Genomic DNA, 17,209 nt, shown 5'->3' on the forward strand with positions numbered 1-17,209 from the left:
CAGTTGCTTAACCAACTGAGCCACCCAGGCGCCCCTTCTTCTCTTTTTTTTAACATATAATGTATTATTTGTTTCAGAGGTACAGGTCTGTGATTCAACCAGTCTTACACAATTCACAGCACTCACCATAACACATACCCTCCCAATTTACTTTTTTTTTTTAAGATTTTATTTATTTATTTGAGAGAGACAGCGAGAGAGGGAACACAAGCAGGGGGAGTGGGAGAGGGAGAAGTAGGCTTCCCACCGAGCAGGGAGCCCGATGCCGGGCTTGATCCCACAACCCTGGGATCATAACCTGAGCCAAAGGCAGACGCTTAACGACTGAACCACCCAGGTACCCCCGATTTACATTTTTTTAAAAAACGTTCTTTTCTGGGGTACCTGGGTAGCTAAGCTGGCTAAGCGGCTGACTCTTGATTTTGGCTCAGGTTATGATCTCAAGATTATGAGATCGAGTCCCATGCTCTACATGGAGTCAGCTTGAGATTCTCTCTCCCTCTTCCTCTGCTCCCAGCTTGCACGCTCTCTCTTTCAAATAAATACATACACAAAATCTTAAGGGGTGAAAAAAGGACCTGAACAGATATTTCTCCAAAGTAGGTATACAAATGGCCAATAAGCACATGAATAGATGCTGAACATCATTAGTCATTAGGGAAATGCAAATCAAAACCACAGTAAGATACCATTTCACACTCACTAGGATAACTAGATAAAAAACCAGAAAATAGCAAGTATTGGTGAGGATGTGGAGAAATTGCAGCTCTCATATATTGTTGGGAAGTAAAATGATGCAGTTGCTTTGGAAAACAGTCTTAGAGTTCCTCAAAAAGTTAAACATAGAGTTACCACATGACCCAGTAATTCCAATCATAGGTATATACCCAAGAGAACTGAAAACATATGTCCATACATAAACTTGTATAAGAATGTTCATAACACTAACAAAAAAAAAAGAATGTTCGTAACAGCATTATCCATAGTAACCAAAAAGTGAAAACAACCCAAATGCTCATGAACTGATGAATGGACAAATAAAATATGGTGTATACATACAGTGAATTTATTTGGCATTTTAAAAAGGAATGCAGGGATGCCTGGGTGGCTCAGTTGGTTACGCGTCTGCCTTCGGCTTAGATCATGATCCCAGGGTCCTGGGATCAAGTCCCACATCAGGCTCCCTGTTCAGCGGGGAGTCTGCGCCTCCCTCTACCCCTCTCCCCTGCTTGTGTTCTCTCTCACTTTCTCTCTCTCTCAAATAAACAAATCTTTAAAAAAGTAAAATAAAATTCCTTAAAAAAAGTAAAAAAATAAAAAGGAATGCAATACTGGTAGATGCTACAACATGAATAAACCTTGAAAACATCATGTTAAGTAAAAGAAGCTGTCACAAAAGGCCATAAATTGTATGATTCTATTTATAGGCATACCTCATTTTACTGTGCTCCACTTGATTATGCTTCACAGATAATTGTGGTTTTTTTACGAATGGAAAGTTTGTGGCAACCCTGCAATGAGCAAGTCTATTGGCTTTACGCCTCTGTGTCACATTTTAGTAATTCTCACAATATTTCAAACATTTTCAATAGTATTGTATTTGTTACGGTGATCTGTAATCAGTGATTTCTGATGTTACTATTTTAATTGTTTGGGGGCACCACAAACTGTGTCCATAAGAGATGGAGAACTTAATTGACAAATGTGTGTGTTCTGACTGTTCTACCGACTGGCTGTTCCCCATCTCTCCACCTCTCCTCAGGTCTTCTTATTCCCTGAGACACAATATTAAAATTAGGCCAATTAATAACCCTACAATGGCCTCTAAGTGTTTAAGTAAAAGGAAGAGTCAATAGATGTGGCAAACTTCACTGTCGTCCTATTGAAAGAAATTGCCACACTTACCCCAACCTTCAGCAACCACCACCGGCCATCAACCTCAAGGCAAGACCCTCCACCAGCAAACAGATTATGACTTGCTGAAAGTTCAGAAGGATGGTTAGACTGTAGTGTAAATGTAACTTTTATATGCACTGGGAAACCAAAATTTAAATTTGACACCCCTTTATTGCAATATCCGCTCTATTGTGGTGATCTGGAATTGAACCTGCAATGAGGTATACCTGTACGTGAAATGCTCAGAATAGGCAAATCCTTACAGACAATGGTTGCCAGGGGCTGGGGGCAAGGAGCAATTATTATTGCAACTATTATTAGTGGGTATGGGGTTTCTTTTTAAGGTTATGGAAATGTTCTGGAATTAGACAGTGATGACTATACAACTCTACAAATATACTAAAAACCATTGAATCGGTACTTTAAAAATTAGAAAACTAAACAGAAGAAAATGAAGAAGTGAACCTGAATATAATTTGAGAGCCAAGCAGAACAAGCAGGACACATAGTTTTATCCACAAAGTACTAAGAATTCCAGTGTCCAAAGAAAGTTTAAGACTTCAATCTAATGACTTTAAATGACAAGAGCATTATACTTGGACTTTTCCACAAAAACAAAAATTTATTTAAAACATTTGAATATAGGGGCACCTGGGTGGCTCAGTCAGTTAAGCGTCTGCCTTCGGCTCAGATCATGATCCCAGGGTCCTGGGATCGAGCCCCATGTCCAGCTCCCTGCTCGGTGGGAAGCCTGCTTCTCCTTCTCTCTCTTGCCTGCCTCTCCCCCTGCTTGTGCATGCCCACACGCTCTCTCTCTCCCTCTCTCTCAAATAAATAAAATCTTTAAAAAAAAATAAAAATTAAACATTTTAATATAAATGTATAAAATAGTTTTATATATCTTATATAAAAGATATGAAATATAAAAATCTAATAGATCAAATTTAAATATTTTAGCACAGATTATAAAAATAGTTAAAATACATCTTAAATATATTTTTAGAATATTTTACATATAAAAATGAAAAGGTCACCAAATGTTCTGGCTTTCTCTCTAATCCTCAGCTATAGCCATGTTTTATCTAACTTACACTTCTTTCCAAGTTCAAGTAGAAGTTAACCTTTAAATTTACTAGAATAGTCTCTTAGTATCAAAATCCTTTTGCTCCTTTCCTTTTCTTCTTCTCTTCCTTCCCCTTTGGTTGCAACACATAAAATACTTTTTTTTATTCCTTAAGAAATAAGATCAATCACTAACTTTCCAAGCGCAAGAAGAAATGTGATGTTACCTGCTTGGTAGAACTACCCATCCACGTGGAGGCCTAAGGAAGAGTGACAAAGAAATGGGAGAAAACATACAAATAGCATGCTTCTACCAAATACCCTACAGTGGGGTACAACGCATCTAAGAATCCTGCGGGTCCTATCCTTTGGTTTCTGTCATGTTTAAACTGGCACACAGAATAACTGGTTTACCTAAAATGCCAACTAGAACACAATAAACAACACAACCCACATCTTCGTAACTGCGCTTTCCAGTTCTCTCTGAAACCAGCACCTCATGCATATCACTCACCTGGTCTTTCAGGTTTTGGTCTTTGTTGAGGGGCTGCAGAGGTCTCACTGGGTCATTCCTTTCCCCAGTGACATCATCAGAGGACCACGCGGGAATTAGGTTTCTGGGTTGAGGGCTGGGCTTAGTGCCATCCTGCAGCTTCTCCTTCACTTGAGAAATACTGCATTTACTTTCTAGCTCATTAGAGGCATCTAAGTGTCTTGGCTGATTCTCCCGAACTAAGTCGTCGCTCAGTGAATTCCTTCTTTCTGCAGGTAAGATGTCAATATTCACTTTACTGATGGTGGCTAACAATTCTGAGGTATTGCTCACGTCTGGTTTGCAGATGTAGCCTTTCAGACTTGCTGGTATCTTCAAGGGGCCAATGACTATGGGTTTCTCCTGGGACAAACATTCGTCTTCACCCTGAGTGAAAATATGTTTCCAACTTATTACAGCACTCCTCATACCACTTAAAATTAACTCAAAAAAGGTACAGCAGGTTCCTCAGAAAGTTAAACATAAAATCACCATATGACCTGGCAATCTCACTCCTAGGTAAATATCCCAAAGAACTGAAAGTAGGACTCAAACAGATATTTACTCACCAATGTTTATAGGGGTTAAATAATCCCTAGCAGCATTATTCACACTGGCCAAAAGGTGAAAACAACCTAAATGTCCATTAGCAGATGAACGGATAAACAAAATATGATATACACATAACAATGGAATATTACTCAGCCATAAAGAGGAATGAAGTACTAATACATGCTACAACATGGATGAACCTTAAAAACATGCTAAATGGAATAAACCAGACACAAAAGGACATAATGTATGATTCCACTCATCTAGAATAGGCAAACTCATAGAGACAGAAAGTAGATTAGAGGTTACCAGGGCCTGGGAACAGGAGGAATTGGGAACTATTGCTTAACGAGTACAAAGTTTACTTAGAGTGATGAAAGGGTTTTGGAAGATAATGGTGATGGTTGCACAATATTGTGAGTGTAGTTAAGGCCACTAAATTGTAGGCTTAGAGGAGGCTCAAAATGGCAAGTACTGAGGTGCCTGGGTGGCACAGTTGGTTACGCATCTGACTCATGGTTTCAGCTCAGGTTGTGATCTCAGGGTTGTGGGATTGAGCCCCGCATTGGGCTCTGCACTCAGCGTGGAGTCAGCTTGAGATTCTCTCTCCCTCTGCCCCTCCTGCTCATGCTCTCTCTAAAATAAATAAATATTTTTTAAGAATGGCAAATTCTATGTCATATCTATTTCACCACAATAAACAGAAAATTTAAAACTTTTAAAATGAATCAACAACCTAAATATAAGAGCTGAAATTATAAAACTCCTAGAAAAAAAACAGGCAAACAACATCATGGACTTGGATTTGGCAAGGAATTCTTAGATATGACATCAAAAGCATAAGCAACATAAGAAAAAAACAGATAAATTGGGCTTCATCAAAATTAAAAGCTTTTGTGCATAAAGGGACATTATCAAGAAAGTGACAAGCCAACCTACAGCATGAGAAGAAATACTCGTAAATCATGTATAAGGATCTACTGTCCAGACTATAGAAAGAACTCTTAGAACTCAACAACAAAAATACAAAAAACCCAATTAAAAACTGGGCAAAGCGCTTAACAGACATTTCTCCAGAGAAGGAATACAAATGGCCAAGAAACTTGTGGGAAGATGCTATGTCATTAGTCATTAGCGAAACGCAAGTCAAAACTACACTGAGATACCGCTTCACATCCATTAGGAAGGCTAGAATCAGAAAAGTAGAAAATCACAAGAGTTGGTGAGGTTGTGGAGAAACTGGAGCTCTTGTGCACTGGCTGGTAGGAAAGTAAAATGCAACCACTCTGGAAAGCAGTGTGTTGGCTCCTCAGAAAGTAAATATAGAACTACCACATGACCCAGCAATTCCACTCCTAGGTATATATCCCAAAACAGGGACCCAAAGACTTGTACCCAAATTTTCATACCAACAGCCAAAAGGTGAAAACAACTCAATATCCACCAATGAATGAATGGATAAGCAAACTGTGGTGCATACGTACAGTGGAATATTACTCAGACATAAAAATAGATGGAGTACTGATAACATGCTACCTCAAAAACATCATGCTCAGTGAAAGAAGCCAGACACGAAAGGTCACATATTATGATTCCATTTATATGAAATACTCAGAATAGGCAAATCCATAAAGACAGAATACACATTGGTGGATTCGAGGGGCCGGGTGGAGGAGAGCATGAGGATGATTACTTAATGGGTTTGCAGTTTCCTTTTGCAGTGACGTGGAATGCTTTGGAACTAGATAGAGGTGGTGGTTGCACAACACTGTGAATGCACTAAATGCAATTAATGGTTCACCATAAAATGGTTAACATCATGTTATATAACCTGCTTAAATAACCTATCGTTTTAATACTTTCTTTTTTTTAAAGATTTTATTTATTTATTTGCGAGAGAGGGAACACAAGCAGGGGGAGTGGGAGAGGGAGGAGGCTTCCCACTGAGCAGGGAGCCCGATGCGGGGCTCGATCCCAGGACTCTGGGATCATGACCTGAGCCAAAGGCAGATGCTTAACGACTGAGCCACCCAGGCGCCCCTCGTTTTAATAGTTTCTAAAATACATACCATTACATATGTCTTGGAGCCCTCAGAAGAGTGTGACTGGAGGGGAACTACTTTATGACTCGATTCAGCGTTTCCAGAGACCACTGCAGGAACAGGCTTCGACTTAGAGTCGCCATTTTTAATATTACTTTTGGAGGTTTTTCTTTATGAGGCAGAAAAGAAAAAATTATCATCAGTATAGTGAAAATGAAAGGTTTTTACATATCTGGGAAATGTGTATATGTATTACAAAAACTGCTCCATTTAGAGAAAATAGTTTTCTAAAAACCAGGGGGCATTCCACAAAACACTTGACTAGTACTCCTCAAAATCAATCAAGGTCGTGAAAAACCAAGAAAGTGAGAAACTTGGTTGACTAAGGAGACAGGAGGACTAAATGTAATATGGTATCCTGGATTGGATCCTAAAAGAGAAAAAGGACATTAGTAGAAATACTGGTGAGGGCCAAATAAAGTCTGGAATTTAGTCAACAGTCAGGTACTGATGTTGTTTTCTTAGTTCTGACAAATGTACCATGGTAATGTAAGAGGTTTATGATAGGAGAAGCTGGGGGAGGGGTATACAGAAACTCTCTGTACGATCTCTGCAACTTGTCTGTAAATACAAGATTATTCCATAAAAAATCAATGAGAAATTACCTCATGTACAGAAGAACCAGCATAATTGTCAAGTTTCGCATGTTTGTAATTATACCACAACTGCTTTGCCAAGTTTGAGAGTAAGAATGATTGGTGTGCTCAGCCTGGACTTGCAGAATAAAAGTGTACAGGATTAACCCCCTTTAGTGTGACATTTCTACAACTGAGCTAACTAACCCTCTGGAGACTTCAAAAGGACCATGAGACCAGTGCAACGGAAGGCCAAAGGTCTGTTTGGTGCAAATTATAGACGGTGTAAATAAAAAGATGGTTTTTCTTTAACCCCTGGGGCCTCTCTAGTATTACTCTTAAATCTAACATGTCACAAGGCAGAGATCGTGCAGCTCTTAGATCTTGGAACAGCTATTTAGTGAAGGTAACCCCTGTAAGTCAAAGAAAGAAATTTTTCTCCTGAGAAATTATATGAGTGAAGAGGGAAATTTATGGAAACTCTCAGAAATTTGAGTGCTTAATTTTTAAATGTGACTCTCACATAGTACATAATATAACAGGCTTCTTAGATAATTTCATTTTCATATGGTTTCTAAAACATATAGCCTTTTGAAAGAATCCTACTTGATATGTCTTGGGACCCTCTAAGGAATGTTAAAGTGATTCTCTAAATGGTTTTCTAGATTTCTGATTTTAGCAATTAAGTAAATCTCAACACATGTCCTAATCATGCAATTTTCCTTCATGTTTTTTTTTTTAAAGATTTTATTTTATTTATTTGAGAGAGTGAGAGAGACAGCACAAGAGGGGGTAGGGTCAAAGGGAGGAGCAGACTCCCCGCTGAGCAGGGAGCCCAATGCGGGACTCGATCCCGGAATTCCGGGATCATGACTTGAGCCGAAGGCAGTCACTTAAACCAACTGAGCCACCCAGGCGCCCCTTCCTTCATGTTTAAAAAAGCTCACCACAGGGGCGCCTGCGTGGCTCAGTCAGTTAAGCATCTGACTCTTGATTTCAGCTCAGGTCATGATCTCAGGGTTGTGAGATCGAGCCCACGTAGGGCTCTGCACTGGGTGTGGAGCCTGCTTAAGATGCTCTCTCTCCCTCTCCCTCTGCCCCTCCTCCCTTCTCTCTCAAAATAAATAAATAAATAAAACTTCACCATAAATTCTACATATGAGAATTATAGAAGCTACCTTCTTTTATTCATCTATTTAGCCACCTATTTGCAAGGGAATATCTTACGCCTTTGTGGCCTCCAAAAACAGAGCGATTTGGCGCTTTATGTAAGGCTGCCTCAGGATGCTCCTCACAGAGGGTCTTTCTTCAGGCCTTTTGCTCAGCATTGTTCTTATCAGTTCTGCCAGCTCTGGGCTATAATCTTTTGGCATTGGTGGCAGCTACAAAGAGAAATAATATCACAATTATGACTCTGGTCTTTTGAAGCAAAGTATAAGGAAAAAGTAGATGTTTCCAAATATTTCTTTAAAGTCATTATCCACAGAAGAAAAGAGCCAGCATACAGGAAGCTTACTAGTGTCCTGGTCATAGCAGCAAGTTGTGAGACTATAAAAGTATATCTTTTGGGGGGTCTGGGTGGCTCAGTCATTAAGCATCTGCCTTCAGCTCAGGTCATGATCCCAGGGTCCTGGGATCGAGCCCCGCATCGGGCTCCCTGCTCGGCGGGAAGCCTGCTTCTCCCTCTCCCATTCCCCCTGCTTGTGTTCCCTCTCTAGCTGTCTCTCTCTCTGTCAAATAAATAAATAAAATCTTAAAAAAAAAAAAAAAAAGTATATCTTTCAAGCCAGCAGTCCCATTTGAGGACTCTCTCCTTCAGAAATAAAAGCATGAGTTCCCAAAGACTTACATACCAGGATATTCACTGCAACATTGTTCTTGCAGTAGTAAACAACTGGAAACAACTTAAATGTCTATCCATTGCATAGCTTATGGTACATCCTTCTAATAAAATGTTAGGCAGCTTCTTAAAAAATATGACAGGTACCGAACTGGAAAGATGTCCCTTGTATATTAAGTCAAAAAAGCAAGTTGTATACCAATATGTACTATCTGATTCCATCTCAGTTACTGTTTAAAAGTGCCTGTGTGTTTATGTGCATATATACACACAGACTGAGATATATATATAGACAGGAAAACGCTAGGAAGGCTACGCACAAAATTCCTAGCAATGGTGATCTCCACTGGATAGAAAAGAATAAAAAGAGAGGGAAATTTCACTCCTTTCTTGTTTTGAGTCTTAAGTAGTGCAATTACAGGTATGGTTTACTTTTTGTGTTTTTCAATATTTTGAAATTAAGAAAGTGAGTCTTGGCATAATATTAAAATCAGTAGGTGGTTTACAGCTTTAAAACTTAATGGTGTGTGGGGCTCCTGGGTGGCTCAGTCATTAAGCATCTGCTTTCGGCTCAGGTCATGATCCCAAAGTCCTGGGATTGAGCCCCGCATCGGGCTCCCTGCTCTGCGGGAAGCCTGCTTCTCCCTCTCCCACTCCCCCTGCTTGTGTTCCCTCTCTCGCTGTCTCTCTCTGTCAAATAAATAAATAAAATCTTTAAAAATAAATAAATAAAACTTAATGGTGTGTGGATACCTAACACTGCAGAGGACAACTAGCCTCATGGGAAGTAATATATAAACATGGTCACTCTGGTGTCTGTATCGTACACATTGCTTTCTGCAGTTCTTATTTGGCTACTTATAATTGTGATGATTACCAAAGGAGCAACACCTTCAAAGAGTAGACTGATTTTTATTTATTATTATCATTACTATTTTACATTGTTGCAAAGTGTCTTCTAATCACCAAGTACTGAGCAAGCTGGGAATGGAATGGGTACTTTGCCCAGAGTGGACTCATTTTAGATGGGGCTCATTTAACCACGGCTGCTCAGGAGAAGCTACCAATATCGTCTCAGGGCACCTGAATATCCTGTGGTTACAAGGTGGTGGTTTTCAAAAAGCCAATTCTTCAGAACCATCAAGCCACCTTTACTAATTAGTATTAAAAAACGATCAATGCCTTCTCTTTCTAGTTCAACCTTCTCCATAGAAGGGGCCTACTCTTCTTACCTATCCACCTGACATCAACGATGACTCATTTTTGCCAATAGCTACTTACAAAGCTGCATTAACTTAACCTTGCTTCAAATATGAAAAACAATTAGTTTCAGAATATTCTTTACCTTTCCTTCAATAATCCGATAAACTAAAGAATTCATGTCTTTTGCATTGAAAGCATGCTTCAGGGTGGCCATTTCATAAACACAGCATCCCAGAGCCCAAACATCAGACTAGAAAAGAAAAATAGTAAATAATCAAATGTCAGAATGCCTTACTGACATTTTTCCTCTGAGAAAAACAAAACAAAACAAAACAAAGCAAAAAAACGTTTTCGGGGCACCTGGGTGGCTCAGGCAGGTAACATCTGCCTTCAGCTCAGGTCGTGATCCCAGAGTCCTAGGATCGAGCCCCACATTGAGCTCTCTGCCCACCATGAGCCTGCTTCTCCCTCTCCCCACTGCTGGTGCTCACTCTCTTGCTCTCTCTCTCTCTCAAATAAATAAAAAAAGAAATCTAAAGAAAAACCAAAAACCAAAAAACATTTTCCTCAAGCCAATTCACAGAGAATTCCTCTGACTTTCTATCTGATGGGTTCTGAAGTTATGAATACTGTCCTAGAGACAGGGTGAGCTGGCATATGCAGCTCAATCCTACCTTATAGTTGTAAGGTTTGTTTGAAAACAATTCAGGGCTCATGTAGTAGGGGGTGCCAATGAGGGTGCTAGCCATGTCACAGTGGTTCTCTAACACTCGAGCAATTCCTAGGTCACCCACTTTGATGATGTTTGTTCTTGTGAGGAAAACATTTTGAGTTTTCAGATCTCGGTGAAGGATGTGTTTTTCATGTAAATACTGAGGAGAGAAATAAAACTTCATTAAATATAAGAACACTTACCTACTTACATATTCCTGACTTCTTACATACCATCAACAATTGCATGAGTGAAAGAGTTTCAGTCACCTGAATAACAAAACCCTACTGTTTTAATCATCTCTAAATAAAAAGTCTGATTTACAACTTTCCAAAGCAAGAAATTAAGTTCCATGCATTAATTTGCCCAGTGTCTATCCTTCACAACTATTCCCTGGTACCTTGACAATTTTACCATCTAGCATTAAATGGATCCAGTTAAAAATATGCTTACAAACTCCCCCTGAAGGGACAAAGACAACTTGTACAGGGTCAGATGCACATTCCCCTCAGACTCATGAAATCTTCAGCTTAATAATATTTTCAAATATAACAATATCACTTTTATTTAGACACAGTGTATAAAATTTACACAAGGTCAATCCATTCTGGACATATCTGTCCAGATCCAGAGTGGTATTTCATAAACAGTCTTACATTTGAATGTGTGTATATTCGAACACAAACATGTTTTGTATTTCCACTCACTCTGCCACAGCAGGGTTAAAGCCCATACCCCCACAGTTTAAGCATATTAATTAGCCCAACCACCTTTCAATATGACATAGCTGACCAGCTGATAACAGACATGGTCATTTTTTGCTTTGTCAACTCAGGGCCCTTAAAATTGATTTTGCTGTGAATATTAAATGAACAGAGAACTGGCATCCCCTGCAAACTGAAATCCACGTCTACTTCAATACAGACATCATTCATTCAGAAACACTCTAATGCTATAGTGAAAGGGACTGAGTCTACTTCATAAATGGATTTTTTTTTAAATACATTTTTTTTTCACGTAAGCATTCGGGGAAGCAGTTTCCTAAAATCCACCTGCCATCCCCCTGTCACCTTGGAGCGAGTGGAATGCTGTGTCTGGACAGTACCTGCAGGGCCATGGCAATCTGAACAAACCATTCCACCACCTGACTCTCAGGCAGAAGCTGCCCCTTCTGTTCTTTGAGCTTTCGGTACAGATCACCTCCTTCGCAGAAGCCCATGACGATGTACAGCAGACCGTCGCCTCCCTCCCATGACTCCTTATAGGTGACAATATTAGGGTGCTTCAACTGAGACAAGAGCTGAGCTTCCTGTTCAGCGGCTCGCCGCTCTCGGCTGGAGGCATTTCGGAGGTTCAGCTTTTTGATGACATACTATGGAGAAAACACGTGATTTTACAAGGTGCAAATAAGCATACAGTTTTATAGGTGCAGAATATTTAAGGGTTCTTCTGAAATGGTCCTCAAAACCAACCTCCAGGAGCCTGTCAGACAACCTATTCATTTTGTTATTTGCAAAGCACAAAACTAGGGAAAAGATTTGCTCTAATTTACTGATATTTTCAATAGGTTAGACTTCAACAGGCTGGAGGGTCACAAAAAATTTATTATACTTTCCATCTGCATTTTACAATTTCATTAATGGCTAAAAAATGAGTCCATGTTAACATACAACTGGATCAACCATAAAACCTGTAGTAAAGATTCCTTAACCTCTAAGTTTCCCTTACAAAGGTATATAATATAAGGCTTGAAAATACATCTGCATGGGCGCCTGGGTGGCTCAGTCATTAAGCATCTGCCTTCAGCTCAGGTCATGATCCCAGGGTCCTGGGATCGAGCCCTGCATCGGGCTCCCTGCTCAGCGGGAAGCCTCCTTCTCCTTCTCCCTCTCCCACTCCCCCTGCTTGTGTTCCCCCTCTCGCGGTCTCTCTCTCTGTCAAATAAATAAATAAAATCTTAAAAAAAGAAAATACATCTGCGGACAGAATGGATTCATAGATCGCATTGGATACTCAAAGGGATCCATGGCCTAATAAGGTTAAAAATCACCGATTCTCAACATTAAAAATTATTCCCACTTAAAAAGAAAGTCAATATCCCCTGACACCTTGCCCTGATACATTGCCCACAACCAATTAACAGTCCATACAGTTCATTAATCAACAAGGATATATATAAATGTGCTTTGTAAAGTGTAAACTACTGCTCAAATGTGAGGGGCTATTATTCCCATCAATACCCCATTCTCCACTCAAAAAATCCAATGACACACCCACCCCATTCCCCCTATCGCTACTGAATAAATCTCTTAAACCTGAGTTTGTGTTCCAGGCAGAGCTACCAGCACCTGACACCAAGCAGAATAGACTAGAGAGCCTTATACTCGGGAGGGACATCTCTTTTCAGCTTGCCTGGGGCACTGCCACTGTCTTGGTGTAATTATTAATAGCGCCTCCTTCCAGTCTCGAAATTGTCCCAGTTTGTATGATACATTATATGGTCACCCTACTTACAAACCATTTTAGAGAACTGGCTCATCCTGAGGGTCATGGGATAAAGTGCTCTAAAGAAAGGAGTGACAACATTAGCTGTAAGTTTTAGAAGGATCACTGAGATGGCAATGAAAGTGATGGATTGAAGAGCGAGGATCAGTGGAAGCCACGGCCACAGCTCAGCTAAAGATTATGATGTCCTGGATTGGGGCGGTACCAGTGGAGATAGAGAAGAGGCCTGCTGGCTTAGTGGACAAATGAATGGGGGCAGTGGTGTGTATCAAGAATGACACCTGGATATGTCCAGCTGGGGCAAGTGGATGGTGTGTGGTCCTACTCACTGAAATGGGGACCATGAAAGGTTTGGCGGGAAGATGATGAATTTTAAGTGAGTCCAACAGTCTCCAGGTCAGATGTACGGGGCCCTTCAAAGAGTAATACCTGCCAGGCGCTGTGTTAGATTGTGGGAATGAATGATCTCACGGAATTGTCAAGAGTGGAGGAGGTGTGTAGATCAAGCACAACAATTAATACTATCAAGGAGAACTACAGGGAGTGTGGGGCGCGTCTTACAGTAAGGCCTGGCCTACTCTTGGTGGTATGGGACGGTTTCCCTGAAGAAGTGACATCCGAAGTGAGTCCCCTACAGACCACCCGCAGCCTAGCCTTTGGACTGCGGCCTCGGCATATAGCTGCCTGCCCTCCACCCCCTGCCGGGCCCCAACCCCGCCGACCTGCCTGCCGTCCCGACGGTGCCTCACGAGCGTCACCTCCCCGTAGCTGCCCCTGCCCACGACCCGCAGGTAGCAGTAGGCGGCCAGGGGCATGTTCCCGGCGCCGGCCCAAAGCTGTGATGCGGCGGCAGCGGCGGCCAGGGTCGCGGGCCGCGGCAGGAGACCCCGCTCATGCCCAAGAGGCCGCTGTGCTGGCGGCTGCTGAGACTGTCGGGCCCCTACGCGAGCTCGGAGGCTGGGCCCACAGCGACGCCGCTGCCATAGCGATCCCGGCCAGCGCAGCCCCGCGCATGCTCCCGCGGCCCGGAAGCACCCACCACAGAGCCGAAGCGCCAGGCGGCCAGAGCGGTTCCGCCATCCAGGAGGATCCGCCATAGAGTCCAAGCTCAGGGCGGCCAGAGCGACTCCGCTGGTCCTGGCGCGCGCGCCTTCTGCCTCAGTTCCACCGCCGAGAACTTCCGGGTTGCCGGGAACAATAAACTAATAGAAGCTTCCACGTATTGAGCACATACTTGACCTAAGCGCTTTTTGAAAATATTCGCCGTTCGTTTTACAAATAATTTTATTAACCGCCTACCATGTGCCAAACCGACAGAGTTCCTCTCTTCCTGAGGCTCCCATTCTAATCGAGGGATGACAGACTAGATTCTACAAGTAACATTTGTTACATTTGCTTTATCACACAATGGTTAATGTATGCATCTAGCAATCCATCTTATTTTTTACGCATTTCAAAAGCAACTGAAGATATCAGTACACTTCACCCCTAAAAGCTTCAGCTTGTGCATTAAGAAATGCAAAGTACTCTCATAACTATCCAAACCCCTGCACTGTGACTTGACCAAATTCTAGCATGGTTTTTAACAGCTTAAGGTAGTGTCCGTAGGAGGACCCTCCTTAAAAGACCCGTGTGTGAAAGCTCAAAGCTGCCGAAGAGTTTATTATTTGATCCAACCGACATTTTCTTTCCCTTTCCTAGAGCATTTACCTAAAAGACCTCACAATTGTAAATCCTTCCTATGTCTCTATTAGATAGATACGTGTGTTATCTCCTAAGATCCAGGAGTGTCTTTCTCAAGGACGAGAAATCCATCCCTTTGAAATGTAAGATTTGTCTACATCCAAGAACAATTTTTTGCCCAGTTGGGGGCAATATCACCCCTGTTGAGAATGGGAAATGTTAAAGAACAGAAATTCAACCAAGTAAATTTGAAGATCTGATTGACTTTATTAAGTGATTCATGAATCGGGCAGCATTCTGTCTAGCAAGTAGAGGGATACTCTAAGGAGTTGTTCAAAATGGAAAGTTTTTACTGGAAGGAAGGCAAGGAAAGGAAATTATTACTGGGAAAAAAAAGAAAAGAAAAAGAAAGAGAAGAAATAACTTTCAGCTATTACTGAAAGTTTCAGGCCAGGGCATCTTCTTTTTTGTGGGGAAGAGAATGGCAGGGTTTTTAATTGTACAGCTTGTCTCACTAGTGCTGATCAGGAAATTTCAGATTGACTGTTAGAAGGTCACATTCTTGGGTTTGGTTGAAACTATAATAAGTCTTGGTTTCCTATTGGGTGTTGGTGACTCCATCTGGGGCTTGTTTCTTTTTTTAATACTATTGCCCCCAGAAAGTTAATTCATGCTTTTTCCAGTTAATCCCCATTCCCCTCTTAGAGACAAGTACATTAGCATCTTTAATACTTACATCAACCCTGTGAAGCTGGTACTATTATCATCCTCATTTTACAGTTAAGGAAATTGAGTCTCTGGGAAGTTAAGAAACTCATGCTAACAGAGTCAGCATTGCTAACAGGGTTCTTTAAAATGGAGCCAGGAGGACATTGAGGATGTTGAGGAAATGGAGTTTATGTGTGTCTTCTGTCTCAAATTCTCAGAATTTTTGCTGAACTCAGTTAAAAGCCAAGGCATCTGCTACATGGTAAAATGGACATAAATGGACTTTCTGCCCAACACTAGCCCTGGCAATCAATCACATATAGATTAGTATAACTAAAGCTATACCAGGAACAATCACATTTTGTTCAAAACAACTTATGTAAATGCCCTCTTTCTTCTTTAAAAACTCTGAACTTTGTCTCTCCAGAGTTGATTTTTTTTTTAATTTTGGTGGAATCTGTGTCTCCCGGACTGCAATCCCTAAGACCCCAAATAAATGCACATATTTTATTTTGCAGCTTGCAATTTTGTCTTTCATTGGTCAGCACTCAAAACAACATTCTAGAAGGCTTATGGCTCGCTCACTCCTAAAACCCCTGTATTTACTTGGCCCCACGTGCCCTCAAGAAAGCTTCCTGGAAAATGACTCAGATTCCCTAGATGCCTTTCTTAGTCTTCATCTATCCCTCTTACCCTCAGTAGCCTCTGCCCCTCTGGTGAGTCCTCTCCTTTCTTGGTTTCTAGAACTTTTCTGGTTCTCCTGGTGCAAACTCCTGGTCCAACTCCTGTTCTTTTGACTTCTCATGATTCCCTCATGTTTGAGGGAATCTTCTCTCCACTTTTTACCTCCTCCAACTTGCTCTTCTTCAAACCTATCATTCACTCTGCAGACGTTTAGTATGGGCATGCATGGTGCAAGGCCCTGCCCTGGAGGCACAAAGTGAATAAGACAGACAAAGTCCTGTCCCTGTAGGGCTTACAGTTGAAGAGAGAGGTGATCATTAATCGAAGAAGTGTGCTAATATGTTATCATTGCCAACTAAGGTCAATGTCATGCTGAAAGGTCATCAGGTCCAGCCTGGTCAGCCAGGGGAAGTAGTGCTAAGCAATCATTCCTTGAACTGAAGTTTGAAGGAAAACTTCTTCAGGCAAAGGGAGCATCATATGCTAAGGCTCAACGGACTTATTTTGTGACTTCACCTCCGCAGTTCTGAGTCTGAACTCAGCACTGGGCCAGCCCTGTCTACTTCAAGACCCCAACCCCAGCAGTTGACATGGGGTTGGCGGCACACAGCAGGTGTGAATGGAGGATGAAGTGGGGCTGATGAATGAATGAGTGAGAAAGCATCTGCCTACATAGATTGGAAAAAAAGTCTGTATGGTTGAAGCTGAGAGACTCAAGGAGGGGGGGCATGGCTGGGTGAGAACGAGGGGTCAGTGGGGGCAGACCACTCAGGACCCGGAAATGTGTAAGACAGGGAAAGGTCTCAAGCAGATCAACATTTTTAAATGATGGCTCTGGTTGCTGCCAGAGAGTACACTGAAGGAGTAGGGTGGAAGTAAGGGGAGCAGCCATGTAGATGAGAGATGAGGGTGGCTTGGGCTCAGTGGTGACTGGGCGAGTCACCTCTCCTCTTCATCTGTAACATGGGAGCAGTAACAGTACCCATCTCTTGGGGGTTAGTTGTGAGCAGTACATGAGGTAGGACACAAAAGATGTTGAGAAGATGGCCACGCACTAGTCACTATTAACTCTCCCCATACCCTCTCTCCTCCCCACAAGCCAGACAAATGTAGTTCTATGGACCAAGCTTGGTGCTGGCCATCTCCCAACAGTCC

At 41.7% G+C, this 17,209-nt stretch overlaps 2 protein-coding genes across 7 annotated transcripts in view; both read right to left on the reverse strand.

The window, feature by feature from the left end:
- The window catches only part of NEK4 (NIMA related kinase 4), a 32,616-nt gene extending 18,621 nt beyond the window's left edge, over positions 1–13,995 (reverse strand). Inside the window, exons 1-7 of one of the 5 annotated variants that reach the window (XR_014145023.1) lie at positions 13,702–13,995; positions 11,580–11,846; positions 10,437–10,634; positions 9,905–10,012; positions 7,947–8,101; positions 6,112–6,253; positions 3,473–3,877 (exon numbers count right to left, since the gene is read on the reverse strand). Coding sequence is in view for 4 of the 5 variants with exons in the window: in XM_081818876.1 (XP_081675002.1) it covers positions 3,473–3,877; positions 6,112–6,253; positions 7,947–8,101; positions 9,905–10,012; positions 10,437–10,634; positions 11,580–11,846; positions 13,702–13,794 (1,368 nt within the window). In the remaining variant the exon portion in view is untranslated. The remainder of the gene's footprint in view (positions 1–3,472; positions 3,878–6,111; positions 6,254–7,946; positions 8,102–9,904; positions 10,013–10,436; positions 10,635–11,579; positions 11,847–13,701) is intronic. The other 4 variants (XM_081818876.1, XM_081818868.1, XM_081818885.1 and 1 more) reach the window with 4 other exon arrangements.
- The window catches only part of ITIH4 (inter-alpha-trypsin inhibitor heavy chain 4), a 121,204-nt gene that overhangs the window by 68,808 nt on the left and 35,187 nt on the right, over positions 1–17,209 (reverse strand). The window lies entirely within an intron of this gene.

This window comes from Leptonychotes weddellii, chromosome 1 (assembly GCF_054177405.1).
Source record: "Leptonychotes weddellii isolate Sample4059 chromosome 1, ASM5417740v2, whole genome shotgun sequence".
NCBI classification, from domain to species: domain Eukaryota; kingdom Metazoa; phylum Chordata; class Mammalia; order Carnivora; family Phocidae; genus Leptonychotes; species Leptonychotes weddellii.